This window comes from Borostomias antarcticus, assembly GCF_949987555.1.
Source record: "Borostomias antarcticus genome assembly, chromosome: 6".
NCBI lineage: Eukaryota > Metazoa > Chordata > Actinopteri > Stomiiformes > Stomiidae > Borostomias > Borostomias antarcticus.
The window spans coordinates 18,007,689-18,022,824 of record NC_140239.1 but is presented as its reverse complement, the minus strand read 5'-3'; the positions used below and the strand labels follow the sequence as shown (position 1 = coordinate 18,022,824).

At 49.1% G+C, this 15,136-nt stretch overlaps 1 protein-coding gene across 1 annotated transcript in view; it reads left to right on the top strand.

Moving 5' to 3' along the window:
- Positions 1-1,654: 1,654 nt before the first annotated feature.
- The window catches only part of ryr3 (ryanodine receptor 3), a gene marked incomplete at both ends in the record, with an annotated part of 126,164 nt that continues 112,682 nt past the window's right edge, over positions 1,655-15,136 (top strand). The window contains 1 exon segment of the mRNA XM_084440034.1: positions 1,655-1,702. Within this exon segment, the coding sequence (XP_084296160.1) occupies positions 1,655-1,702 (48 nt within the window).

Here is a 15,136-nt window from a genome sequence, read left to right as displayed (position 1 = left end):
CTCAGGGTCAGCTGATCTGATCTGAACATACTCACATGAACCTAACAACATATGCTGAGCCAAGCCAAGCGCACGGCAGAAGGGGCTAATCTGACAATTTGGCCAGCTGGCATGTGCCTGACAAGACTGCCTGCCAGACACAGAGAGGGAGAGAGGCGGGCGGGTGGCAGAGAGAGAGAGAGAGAGGTGGGGGCCAGAGAGTGACAGAGAGAGAGAGAGAGAGAGAGAGAGAGAGAGAGAGAGAATGCTAATGTTGATGTTAAATTTAATGTCACTTTCTGTAGGCTAATTCCACTGTTGCTTTGGCAATATGAACATTTGTTCTTTCGTGCCAATAAAGCCCATTCAATTGAAATTGAATTGAGGGAGAGAGAGAGAGAGAGAGAGAGAGAGAGAGAGAGAGAGAGAGAGAGATGAGAGGGGGGCTTTGCAATGCAACAAGTGCTTTACAGGCAGCCCTGATCAATGACATGGAGATAATTGGGGCTTACTGGCCCACTGGAGTACAGATGATGGGGTCAAAACTGGTTGAAGATTCATATTTTCAAACCCTACAGATCAAAGTTATAGTATTGATGCATTTGAATATGTAGTCTATTAACCTACGGGTCTACTGGATGTAGTATTCAACTTTTGCCACCAGAGGGCCTGGAAGTTATAACGTATAGCCTACTTTTCACACGGTCCACTAGGGGTCAGCGATGTCTTTTCGCTAACACGTCCCACAGTCAAATCCCGCACTACCCAGTGAGCACGCTGCTGAGTGTACTGTAATTAGCTGATCGCTATAGCATTTTCTCCTAACTGTAGGTGAACAGCAGGAGGCGGGTGCCAGTTAAGCAGGTAGCCTAAACTTCATTCCCGCCATAGTTTGATTGGTGGCAGGCTAGGCTTTACGTGACCCAAAGGTTTCACGTTTTGAAAGTTAGGCTAGGCTCCATTCACTTTGGTAGACTGAGAAACTGTTAACTGTTCTCTAGCCTGTATGCATTTTTACGTTTGACATATATTTCAAAGGATTCTCTTTCTTTCCCCTCTCTCTCTCTCTCTCTCTCTCTCTCTCTCTCTCTCTCTCTCACACACACACACACGCACGCACGCACAAATACATTTGCTTTACTATGCACACGCACGCACGCACAAATACATTTGCTTTACTATGCACACGCGCACACGCACACACACACGCATAGCCTACACAAACAAACACACATGCACGCGCGCGCGCACGCACCGACAGAAAGAGGAGAGAGCGTAGAAGTAGCCTAACTTTGTACTCGGATATTGTCATATTCAGTTCTCCTTCTGACGCAAGGCTATCAGCTGCGGACTGTTGCTTTTTAGATCAAGATGTCAGAAGTGATTGTGGGTTTTTATTCTCCAGCCCAGCAGCACCATTTAACACCGTCGTCCGGCTCGTCCGCTCGCCACGCGCCCTGGCTCTCCCGGTCCGCTCCCTGTGAGAACCGCACTGCTGGCACCGGGCAGGGAGAGCGCATTGAGTGACAAGCAGCGGGGCCGCGGCGGGTTTACCGGTCTACCCTATATGGTTGTGGATGAGCTCTATGCTAATATCGGTAGGAGAGACACAGCATCGCGTTTCTGGCCGCAGTCAGCGGTGGCTTTCAGAGTCTGAGCAGGCTCCTTTACAGCCATGTCTGAGGGAGGAGAAGGGGAAGATGAAATTCAGTTCCTAAGAACTGTAAGTAGTGACTTTATTTTTTACCTTTAGCGAAACTGTTTTGTTTGCTGTAGTGATGAAGCCTGGTTTATTGTGGGAAAACTACCGTCGATGCGCGATGCGGGGTATAGCCTATTTGCTTGAAGTAGGCTAGGCTACTCGACCCCATGCAAAGTTGGACATTGCAACTTCATGAAATGTATCTCTATGGAATTGTTTTGTTTTACTATTTTGTTTTAGGTTATTCGTGAGTGTCTTGCTCTGCTTTGCTTGCGAACTTGTAGCCCACAGTGCAGGCTGTGTGCGATTGACTGGCTCTCAGCGCACCTGTCGACAGGACTCGATCTGTGGAATTTAAATAATCTGCAGGTGCAAGGACAGATTGCATAACCAGAACAATCTGACAAAAATGCTTGACAACATGATTATGTTTCACTTGACCTTTTATGAGCATTATAGGCTATATTTGTGGGCTTGGCAAGCAGACAGCAAAAACATCAGGTCCACGCAGCAGCTTGCTTCGGAATTAGAATAGGAATCTGAATTAGAATTTGAATCTGAATTAGAATAGGAATCTGAATTAGAATAGGGATCTGAATTATAATGGGGATCTGTCAAAGAGCGTCAAATCAAATCAAATCAAAGAGCATCTTATTGTTCTTTTTTTTTTTTGTCAATATGTATGTCGCTTCATCAAACAATGATATTTTTTTCTTAGGCAGCTATGCAAGGCCCGTTTTATTTTATTTTATTTATTTTTGAGGCGTTGAAGTTATTTTCACAAGTTACCCCTTTGCAATGCATTGCTATTTTAGTTGTTTGACGCAGATTACTTTTAGTATCGGCTACATGCAGTTGTGCACAACAGCAGTTGCCTTTGTAAGTGATATGGTGAATGTTGGCGTGTGTGGATCACAGTAGGTTGACCATGCACGTGTTTTGCTCACACCCTGTTGACACAGCAGACCCGTGTGTCTCATATCCAACCATCTCCAGAGTGTAGTCACACATTGTTCTCCTTATTTAGGATGAATTAAAATGCTATCGTTATATGATGTTTATACATAGGCTGGTTGACTATATGGTGGTTCTCTACAGTGTTGGTGTGTCAACACTAAATAGATATGTTCAGTAATCCAACATAGTTTATTCTGTGTGGCTACCACCAAGGAGAGACCTGACTTGTAGATCCATATGATCCATATGAGTTGGCTGGTTGTCAGTGACAGGGCCCAGTATTTAACAGCCCCTAGTATCCAGCATGCCTGCGACAGTGTGTGCTGACCCAGGCCTCTCAGATTCCGCTGTCACAATGGCATCCTGCTTATCTGATGACAACAGTGAGAAGAGGAGAGAGGCGCCACTGTCAACCTTGTTATCAAAGTATAAGAGGCAAACAACTCACACTTCAACAGCAGTTTACAAGGAACTGGTGGACAGCTTTACTAGGTTTTCAGTTGGCCGGTTTGTGCACCACAGACATGCTGGGAATGCTTCTACAACTGGCAGTATACTTCTGTTACTGTGTTCAAATCTACTGTAGCTACAGTGGCTGAAATGGAGACTCTTGGATGTTGAACTGAGTATTTTAGCGTTTTTGCCTTTAAAAAATACAGCGTGAATTGTGTGTTGGCGCTACTTGAAAGAAAAGACGGTCTGCATTAGATTATGGCTTTCCTTATTGTGTGTCATCATCTACAGTATTAACTCTCTGGAAACCACCAGTCTTTCCCCAACGTCCATGATAAACAGCCCTGATATTTAGAATTATTCTGAGCTGGTATATACAGATTATTACTTAAACATTAGGTTGCAATAAGAATGGTGTTAGTCAGGCGAGTGTGAAGTCTCACCTTGCTGTTGAGACCGGGAAGCTGGCAGCCAGCAACCAGAGTCTGTCGTTCACAGGAAATGAGGAAAATGGTACGCTGCAAACTCAAGGTGAAGCACACTCCCCCCGGACGGCTCAGTGACATTAATAACACTTACTGAACAGATGTTTGAATGGTGCCACTAAGGAGCTGAGCTAAAAAATAATCGTATCTATTTTGAGTGTTTCCAATAATTGTTTGGAGGTCACATTGCTGCCCACGGTCATGGGGTTGATTTGCAGGTGGAACGGTCAGTGATGTTTGATCAGGTCAGGTAGCTTTTCTAATAGGTTCCAGGTGTCAGAATGGTGGATATGGTGGTAACTCAGTGACAGTGTATTTTGTAGGCCTATTCTCTATAGAGCAAAGTGGCAGTAATGGAGGGCTGGTCTTAGAAAATGGGAAGATTAAAAAAAAAAAAAAATATGAAAAGGATTTGAGTTGAGTTAATCACACTCAAACTTTATTTAAAAAGTATTTCAGTCAGAATCACATTACACGAGACCACGTTGAACTGGTCTAATTGCACAGTAACTGTAAAACTGTAAAAGTTTTGCTACATACTATTTATTGAATCATTGCCATATCTGCAGCTAGCAGGAACCAAGTACAGCCCAGCCTGCTTACTATAATCACACTGTCTGTAAACGACATGCTGTAGTAGCTCTGGTCAAAGCTAGCAAGTGTAAAAAGGTGTATCAGATTTGTGGGAGAAGGTGACCTAATGTACACCACGGCAGCTGCACCTTTAAACTCCAGGTAGCTACAGTATCTACTCCAGGGTTCGATTCCCCCGGTAGTAGCTCAGGGCTTATTTGGAGCGTATGTTGTTCTGGTGGCCTTCGGCATACCAGGAGAGGACTCTGGGGGGTTAAATTTAGCCTCTTAAAAGCTGATGCTTCCACTGCACGGTCTCTTGGCATCAGCCCCCTGTGGGATTCGTTGCAGTAGCTTGGGCAGGCACAACACCAGTGGCATTTAACACCCTTTTCTATATGGATTAAACGGCATTTAAACCCAAGCCTTGATACCGCAGTTTGGTACAATGTCAGGGTTTAATAATTAAGTTGTTTACAGCATCAGAATAATGAGTTACTTATCCGCCCTGAGAAACAGACAAGCAGTAAATGTGTTGTATTTGTAATTGTATTACATCAGTGTGGTGTTTACAATCATTCCATTGTGATTGAGATGTGCAGTAGAAGCACACTCTTGTGATGAAGCTCCCTGGTTGGGACCTCCAAGCCCTTGGACTCCAAGGATGTCTTTTAGTGCTAATGGTACAGCAGACATTACTATAGGTGGGAAACCGGGGCTCAAATCCCTGGTGGGTTCAGGACAGGGGTGCTACCATTTCCTCAGCGAAGGGATTGAAGAGAGAAGTGCAGCCTCAGGAGAACTCCTTAACTTGATCCACATTAGATGAGAAGGTTGTTCCTCTGTATTGATTGATCTGAGTCCGACGGGTAGAGCCAGCCCCCCCCCCCCCCCCCCCGGGGCCCGAGAGTCATCAGAACTGAAGGACGGGATGTCTTCTCTCATCCCTAACATTTGCAGGTCCTTGCTGTCGGGCTGGCAAACCTTTCATCATGGATTTACATTCTGTCCTGGTGTGCTCACAGCGCACAAGAGATTTTGTTTTTGATTGCTTTCACTGGGATATATAGGGTTTCACTAGGATATATCGGGTTTCACTTGCAGTCCTGGATCCTGCTTCAAGAGGCTTTCAGCTCTCTTAAAGGGCAATGCTCGTTTTTGACAACCTGGACCTTATTTACGACATATTATAAGAAGTTTGACTCACCGAGATCACTTTTGTGTAGTTCGGAGGCCTGTAGAAGAAATTTAAAATCCAGCGCGAGCCAGTATATCCATGTAATGGCGGTGATCGGGGCAACGGGAATGCAGTTTCTAAAAATCTATTTTCGGCCGCTAAACGGTTGTTTTCATCAATCAGATTGGATGAATCGACAGTTGAGATTCCTCAACGCGAGGCATTGTAGTGGTTTTCAAATACGGGGTCTTTAGCCTCTGTAATATGATCTTTACACGCCTTTCCCCACTTGCTCCAGCACGCATGCGCACAGGCCAGCGCGCAGACTGGCTATTCTCCGGCTCACATTCTCTGCGCTACGATCGTTGTTGGTGCCGAGAATATTGTCGTCGTCATTCGTCAGCAACAATCCGATCGTAGCGCAGAGAATGTGAGCCGGAGAATAGCCAGTCTGCGCGCTGGCCTGTGCGCATGCGCACTGCATTCCCGTTGCCCCGATCACCGCCATTACATGGATATACTGGCTCGCGCTGGATTTTAAATTCCTTCTACAGGCCTCCGAACTACACAAAAGTGATCTCGGTGAGTCAAACTTCTTATAATATGTCGTAAATAAGGTCCAGGTTGTCAAAAACGAGCATTGCCCTTTAAGGGAATCATTTATTTTGAATTTTGATTTGTTGTGTTACAGGCGTACGTGACACGTATACTGTAGCAGGTCAATACATATCATCACCAACAGAATCACAATCATCTGTGGTTGAAGTTCTTATAAAGCTGTTATAAATGGGGTTTTCTGTCACTCAAAGACCTGTTGACAGGTTGTTTTACCAGTGGAACTGTCATGTTTTTACATTGTGTCCTCTTGCCTTGAATCAATGTTGACAAGCTCGTTAAAGCCTATGAATCATGAAGGCGCTGGTTTTGGGCCACAGCTGCCTGTCTTCATTGTGTGACCAGGGCCAAAGCAGATCTGATGCTTTATCATCTGGTCAGGAATGCTGTGGCTGTGTACCTGAACATAATAAATAAACAAATAAATAAATAATGTTCTTAACAATAATACCAGTATTATTATTATTATAATTATTATTATTATTATTATTATTACTGTTTATTTATAAAGCATCATTTTAGATACATCTCAAAGTGCAAACATGTTGTTCATTTCATTCCTCATTTAAACTGGGTGTGTAGTGAGTGATTGATTGATTGATTGATTTGCTACAGCCACAGCCTCATAACAAAATGCCCGTTCATACAGGTACATGAGGAAAAGTGATGATTATTTTTATTCAAGGTCTCAAACATGGATATTGCTACTGTGGAGATCCCAAATAAGCAAATAAGTGACAGCAACGACAGAACACTTGGTGTCACCACCAGCGTGAGGTGACTCTAAAACCAAATAATTACATTCATTAATCAATGAAGGCCTGGAATAGCTGCAGAGCTGCTGAGATTCAGGTTTGTTAATCCCCATCTTCATGACACACTGCTCAACATGACATCACTGAAACTCAACAGCTTATCTCAAATTCACTGAACAACTTTGATTTGATTTGTTTTTTATTTTTAGTTATTGTTATCACTGGCATCAATAATACATAAATTGCTGTCATGATTTGATTCACATAGCATAAATAGGAGGAATAGTGCTGCTAGGATTGTGTTTTTATTTGGGCCGATTTTTGGCAATTTATCATGCCCTCTACTATACCTTACTCATTTTGAAGGATAATGTTTCAAAGTAAAACCCCAGTTAATTTATTTGTCGGTTAGTTATCAGTTTTCATTAATGATTTGTCCATTTTATCATGGTCAGGATACTGTCAGTTTTTTGGTTGTGTCCTCACCAGGGCAGATCAAATGTTCTCCATTTAAAATGTGCATCCAGCCGTGACTGCTGCAGTGGAGAGGGCCATCTGATGGATCTGTAAAACCATTTCACTTCCTCTTGGCAGGACCAGTCTTGACACAGAGTTATATTGATTCACTGTGAAACTACAACTGTCAGCATTATGTATCATTTATTGTACCCAGGCCAATACTATTCTATCAGAGAGGGAATGTAATTGATTCAAATACCTTTGTGTGAAATCTATTCATAGCATGTGAAGTGAAATGTGCTTAACCTATCAACTTATTCCTGTATAGTGAATAACACTCTAGCCTTGTGCCTACCTTGGGTCAGTAGAAGAGAGCATGGGGATATGTAAAGTTTTCCTGAGGTGGCTGAACTCACTTCCAAAGCACCCGATCTCCTCTCTTACTCAACTCCCACTCTTTCTCTCTCCCCCGCTCTCCATCCTACCTCTCTCTCTCTTTTTACTCCTGTCTCCCTCTCTCTCTGTCTTCCCTCCATCCCTCTCTCCATCATGCATTATGGACAGGCAGATGACATTCTGAATCACCCAGGTCCTATAGGAGCCAACTGGGTCCCTGGCCAGGGGCCTCATTCATCTCTGCTGATGCAGAGAGCGGAGAGCTCAGAGAAAGACTTGGGGCCCTGCATGCATGGGAGCTTCTATTATGAGCCACTGCTCTAAAGCAATATGCATGCAAACTAATCCAGGGGAATCCAATTACTAATATTGACACTGTATAACACCGAGAGGCAGGGAACCGTGACAGTATAATATTTTTAGCTTCTCTTACTCTGAAAATGTAATTTAATGTAATTTATTGCTTTATAAATGTTCTTATCTGGTAGACAAACATACTCCAGGAGCTTGCTTGATCGCCTTGTTGAGAGGGGTCAGGGAAGAATTTTTTACAGCTCACTTATCTGGCCCCTGGGTGATACTGTTTTTTTTCTTCCCTCTGGAATATGTAGGGGTGGGTCGTATGCCCACCTCCCTTGTTCTCTGTAAAGCGCATTGTGTTGCCTCTGGGTATGAAATGCGCTATACAAATAAAGCTTTGATTGATTGATTGATTGAATATTGGGGCGAAATCACACAATGATGGACTTTTCTTAGTTAGCATCTTCTGTGCTGCGCTTTTTTGAGAGAAGGGCGTGGAGCACCTTCGCTTCGTTCCATAGCGTCAGAGAACTTCTCACGATGCAACTGAAGAGTTCAGCGACGACAGGTCCGGGTTTGACGAGCGACCCTGGTTGCATGATGTCCAATGCATTTTTCATAGCAAGGCTCCATGTGCTATTCCTGGAGGTCCAACCTATTTTGGGGAGGTTACGTGCGTGTGCGCGAGAGGCAGGTGCCGCGTAGACCTCCTCCGCCGAAGGCTGCGCTTTTACCTCGACGAGAACCAGAGGGGCGTTCTTTATCAGTCGAAGGTTGACCTGCTATCAGGGATCGCCCAGTCAGTACCAACAGGTATGGGACTTTGATTTTTCATGGATTCCAGAGAGCGGGGATGCATTCAGAAGGCTCCGACAAGACAACTGATTTCTAATGATTCACTAAAATCACAAAGAGAGTTCTTTTTGGTTCAAGCGCAGAGAGGAATCTCACCTGTGGCAAAACATTCCCCTTCATCCCGTGCGCGGTGCACACGCTGTGACAGCGATGCAAATCTATCCACATAACAACGCAACATCTCCAGATCTCCTGAGGAGTCTTTGGTAGTTTCTGTAGTACATCCTGGAAAGTGGATTAAAACCAACGTTTTGATCAGAACAGATCTTCATCAGGTGATGAAGATCTGTTCTGATCGAAACGTTTTTTGTTAAATAAAGAAGACTGGCTAAGAGATGGTGTGCGGGCTATATCCACTCCATGATATCATATATTTGAGCCAGCACCCGCCGGCGATGTGTGTATTGTCATATCCTCACGCTGTAGTACGTCCTCCCACGTAGAGGAGCCAGGCTCGCCTGCAGCACGGCCCGCCCGGCGCCCCTGCCTGCTCCTCTGTCTCCAGGGACTCTGGCTGCTGGTGCTGATTGCGGTGGCTGTGAGAGGTGGATGTGAACCTGGTCCAGGCATCTCATTAAGCTGTCAGTGGGCCTCTACAGGCAGGCTGCTCTCAGCCAGGCGGACGCTGCTGCGGCTCAACTCTGCCCGGCGGATGAATACATTGGTTATTTTAGGGGACTGAGGTTCAGTGGAAGGTTCTGTTGCTGCTCCACTTCCTCAGGCTTCTGTTCATTTGCAGTGCATTGCAAGATCTGTACATGTTTGTACTGCTATCAATAATGTCTGACCAAATCAGCAAAAAATGATATGTTACTGGTAATTTAATTAACGTAAATTAATCAAATTAATTTTAATCAAATTATTAATCGATTTTGGCCAGCGGACCCCATAGGCTACAGAGAGCAGGCAGCACAGAATGAGTAGACTAATTCTACATCAGACACATTTACAAACTCAGTTGCAAAATGAATAGAAGCGTTGCAAATTACGTCCTCCTCCAGCTACAATCCGGCATCAAAAGGCACAATAGTTAGGAAATCCACAGACATATTGGCAAATATGTACAATATACTGACTACTAAAGAAACCTTTTGTAATGTTCATTCAATGCTTTACTCCTCTACCACAGTAATGTAATGTCGTTTAATAAAAATTTCTTCATTTGGGGGCTTTTCCCAGCAAAAAAGGATACATGTGATTAATTGTGATTAATTCTTTTTATTTTTTTATCAATTGTCAGCCCTACTATAAATATGTAAATAATCAATGATGACTGTGCGATCCCTAATAGCAAGTCACAATGTTCGTTTAACAATCATCATCAAGAAAATGAAATTCTTCAGTCATTGCTCTGGAAATCTCAAGACTTCTCATCTTGTAAATCACGCCATCTCTCTCTATCTCCCTTTGAGTCTTTTGCTCCACTGTGTCTCCCTCTCTCTCTCTCTCTCTCTCTCTCTCTCTATCTCCCAGTCTCTCTCTCCTTCTCTCTCTACCTCCCTCCCTCCTCCTCTCCAACCCCTCTCTCTCTCTCTCTCTCTCTACCTCCCTCCTCTCCCCCCCCCCCCTCTCTCTCTCCCCCCCTCTCTCTCGCTTTCTCCTTATATCTATCAACCTCTCTTTCTGCTGCCCGTTCATACAATGTTTCACACTGGAGCTTTTACAAGGGTTTCTCAAATCCTGTTCTATCCTGTCCTTTTACCTTCTGTTTGGCTGCTCTCTGTCACTGTATCAACAGGTCATAAAATCAGTCTGATTAATACTGTTGCGCAATTTCATCCTAATCTTCCTCTTCATGTTCTGAGCTATTCGATCGCCACTTATCACCCTGTGTGAGATTTACGGGACACAACTCCAAGACGACGGCCTCTAATTGGGCTCGGACAACGTGAGCAAGGGGGCCACACCGACGTTTCCTCCTTGTTTCGCCTTTAAACCGTCCATTTTAAAAACCCGTCTCGACTTTTCTCCTTTCCGAGGCCGTCCCCTCCGACTGAGCATGTGCAGGGCATGCGTGTCAAAATAGCAGCGCTGAGGGTTCCAGCAGATTCACCTTTTCTCAAGTTCACAGTCCGTGGCAGCGCTGTGTGAGTCGTGAGAGTTTATTTGGCGCAGCTGAGCATCGGGGGGCTCTCAGGTTACGGCCCCTGGGAGGGATGCATCAGGGCCGCGCTCACACACCTGCTGCTGTCCCTCAAGACCCGCAGGCCGCTCAGGGATCCAGAGTTACAGCAGGGACGAAGGAGGACAGAAGGAGGGAGAGAGAGAGGGAGAGAGAGAGAGGAAGGGACGGCAAGACACCTGTGTCTTAGTGGCCGGCGCGGTGTGGAGAGTGACCGGTGTTAAGACACCAGCAGGGCTGCTGTGGAGGAGTGATAGAGTCCCTGGTAGCAGAGCCAGGTGGGTGGGACTAATTAGGGTGAGTCGGTGAGGCTGGAGGGGTTGGGGGTGTTGGTGTGTGTGTGTGTTGGGGGGGGGGGGGGGGGGGGGGGGTTCAAGTTGCTGCAGTTGGTAGCTAGCTGCCCCAGCCCCAGTCCTTCCTTACACACGCACCAGCCCTGACGCCCTATAGATAGATTGTGATGATGTTCTCTATCTGTCTAGCAGGTGGGCGCTCCGCTGTCCTGGGGATCATTTTGCCTCAGATTCGCCAGATTCTTTGGCTCGGTATCAAGTTATGGGAGGAGGAGAGAGCAAAAAAACCCTGTTTAAAAGGGTTCTCTCTGGTGCAGCAAAGGCATTTGGCTCCATGGAATCAGGCAGCCCTTCTACAGCAGTATATTCCTCACCCATAGTGTGCATACACTCTCAGTGACACAGGTACATTTGCACAGACGATGTACTAACACACACGCCGACATGCAAATAGACATAAACATCAAACACCAACACCAGCACCATCACCAACCCACTACATTCCGGTTGTGCTGCCAGCAATCAAATTGTCAAGCTACCAGGATCTCAAATAGACGGTGTAAGAAGCGCAAGGGACTATTTACTTAATGGAAGAGGTGACAAGACCATGACACCGGGTCCTTCTGCAGACCCTCGGTCATATTGAATGTCCAGCAGAGTCCAGACTTGAAAAAATAGCTCTGGGAGTGTGGTGGTGTAATGTGTCTGGGCCAGCATCGATGTGTCCAGCTCTCTGTAAGCCACTATGGCGAGAACTCAGGAGGACTGTATTGCAGTCTTGTTCTGCTGTCCTGCTAAGCTGAGTCAGAGCAGTTTGACATTTCACTTCAGCAGGAAAGGCAGACTGCAAGCTTAGCGTAGTGTACGTGCACTTCCCCTCAACCGTTCGGGTTTAGAATGGTGTTGTTGCAGAATGGGGGAGTGTGGAGCTGTTAAAAAAGTGATTATTTAAGGTTAGACTAGAATAAGTCACGGTGCACCTTCCACCTGTATGAAAAGGTCTGTGGAGTTTGTGTGAGGGTTTGGTTAGGGACCCAGGCGCAACAGGAAAGGAGGAGGCAAGGGACGGTAAAGCCCTGAGGGGCGATTTAATGAGATAACAAAAAGGGGGACGTGGTAGTCGTACAGCCGATGGTCAGGCAGGAGCGTGGTAGTCGTACAGGCGATGGTCAGGCAGGAGCGGGGTTGTCGTACAGGCGATGGTCAGGCAGGAGCGTGGTTGTCGTACAGGCGTGGGTCAGGCAGGAGCAGGGTTGTCGTACAGGCGTGGGTCAGGCAGGAGCGGGGTAATCGGACAAGCGTGGGTCAGGCAGGAACTGGAGAGATGAGGAGGGGAGGCAGGGTGAGTGAGAGTAATCACAAACGGGGAACGGGAAAAAACACTACAAAACACAGGTAAGGAGATGTAGGCTAGGCTATACTTTACCACATGAGTTTATGGTAAGATCTGGCGATGAGTGGAGTGTAGACCAGGTTCTTGTAGGGGTTGAAGGTGATTGCAGAACGAGGGACAGGTGTGGTGATGATGAATAGGAAACCGGTGAGTAGAGCCGCGCCCGCGTCATCGTCGGAGACGAGCGCGCCGTTCTTGTTGTTGCGCACGGGCCGATGTGCTGGGCATGTCGGGATCCGACTCTTCGCCACCGGAGTGGGAGGAGACTGCCGAGTCCGCGGAGCTGGCCGGAGACGGGGAACGCCCGGTAGTGGGGGGAAACTCCGGAGAGTCAGAGCGTTGCATGCCTGGGCCGATGCGACGTGCGGAAGAGCGCGTAGGACGCCCCGAGCGCCCAGAGGGGAGAGAGGGAGGCGGTTGTGGAGGCGAGGGCATGCGAGCCGTAACAGGACCCCCCCCCCCGAGGGGAGCCACCTGGTGACCGACCGGGGGCGTCAGGATGTGCCCGGTAGAAGTCCCGGAGGAGAGACGGGTCCATAATGAGCTGCCTGGAGATCCAGCTGCACTCCTCGGGGCCGTACCCCTCCCAATCCACCAGGTATTGGAACCCCCGACCCCGGCGGCGCACCTTCAGCAGCCGCCGAACCGTCCACTGGGGATGCCCGTCGACCATCTGGGGAGGCGGAGGAGCTGGGGCAGAAGGCATGAGAGGACTCGAGGAGACAGGTTTGATCTTGGACACATGGAATACAGGGTGTACCCGCATGGAAGCAGGGAGCTTAAGACGTACCGCAGCCGGGTTCAGGACACGGTCGATCTCGAAGGGCCCAACGAAGCGCGGAGCCAGCTTCCTGGAGGGGACCTGGAGCGGAAGATCAGCAGTGGAGAGGTAGACACGTTGACCGGGCCGATACGCCGGAGCAGGAGTGCGGCGGCGGTTGGCCCCGCGGCAGGAGCGCTCGTTGGAGCGGAGCAGGGCCCTGCGGACCTCCCTCCAGACACGGCGACAGCGGCTGAGGTGGGCCTGGACGGAGGGGACGGAGGCCTCCGACTCCTGGAGAGAGAACAGCGGGGGCTGGTACCCGAGGGATGACTCGAACGGAGACCTGCCAGTGGCAGCGCTGGTCAGGGCATTGAGGGAGTATTCGACCCAGGGCAGGTCCTTGCTCCAGGAGGTGGGGTGGAGAGCCGACACACAGCGGAGAGCGGACTCCAGGCTCTGGTTGGCCCGTTCGGCCTGGCCGTTGGTCTGCGGGTGGTAGCCAGAGGAGAGGCTGATGGTGGCGCCTATCTCCTTGCAGAAGGCCCTCCAGACCTGGGAGGTGAATTGAGGCCCACGGTCCGAGACAATGTCTCCGGGGAGACCGTGGAGCCGGTAGACATGCTGGACGAGGAGCTCAGCTGTCTCCGCAGAGGACGGGAGCTTGGGGAGCGCCACCAGATGGACCGCCTTGGAGAACCGGTCCACCACGGTGAGGATGACCGTGTTGCCCCTGGAGGGGGGAAGACCGGTGATGAAGTCCAGGGCGATGTGGGACCAGGGGCGGCTGGGGACCGGGAGAGGACGCAGGAGGCCAGCCGGGGGCTGGTGGGACGCCTTGCTGCGGGAGCAGACGGGACAGGCGACCACAAACTCCCGGACGTCGGACCTCATGGAGGGCCACCAGAACCGTCGGCTCAGGAAGGAGAGGGTGCGGTGAACCCCGGGATGGCACGCAAACCGGCTGGCATGGCCCCACTGGAGCACCCGGGACCGGACCGAGTCAGGCACGAAGAGCCGGCGAGGAGGAACGTTGGCCGGACTGGGTTGGGCGCGTTGGGCCTGCCTCACCACCGCCTCAATGTTCATGGTGACCACCCCTACGACACGCGAGGCCGGCAGGATGGTCTCAGGCTCCGCGGGGGGCGCCTCGGGCGCGTGGAGGCGGGACAGCGCGTCGGCCTTGGCGTTGCGGGAGCCGGGCCGGAAGGTGAGGGTAAAGTCGAACCTCCCTAGGAACTGTGACCACCGCGCCTGGCGGGAGTTGAGGCGCTTGGCCGCCCGGATGAAGGTCAGGTTCTTGTGGTCCGACCAGACGAGGGTGGTGTGTTCCGCGCCCTCAAGCCAGTGGCGCCACTCCTCCAAGGCCCCCACCACCGCCAACAACTCCCTGTTCCCGATGTCGTAATTCACCTCAGCTGGGGTGAACCGGCGGGAGAGGAAGGCACAGGGGTGCAACTTCTGGTCCTCCACTGACCGCTGGGACAGAACAGCACCGATGCCTGTGTCCGATGCGTCCACCTCGACCACGAACTGCCTGGAGGGGTCAGGATGGAGAAGGACCGGAGCGGTGGTGAAGCGCTCCTTGAGCGCGGAGAAGGCGGCGCTGGCAGCCGGTGTCCAGATGAACGGACGCAGGGATGAGGTGAGGTGGGTGAGGGGAGCTGCTACCCGGCTGTAGTCCCGTATGAAACGGCGGTAAAAGTTAGCGAAGCTAAGGAAGCTCTGGAGTTGCCTCCGGGTAGTGGGTTGAGGCCATTCGACCACGGTCTTGATTTTGCGGGGGTCGGGTCGCGTCAGGCCTCCCTCCACAATGAGGCCCAGGAACTCCACTGACGAGGAGTGAAAGGTGCACTTCTCCG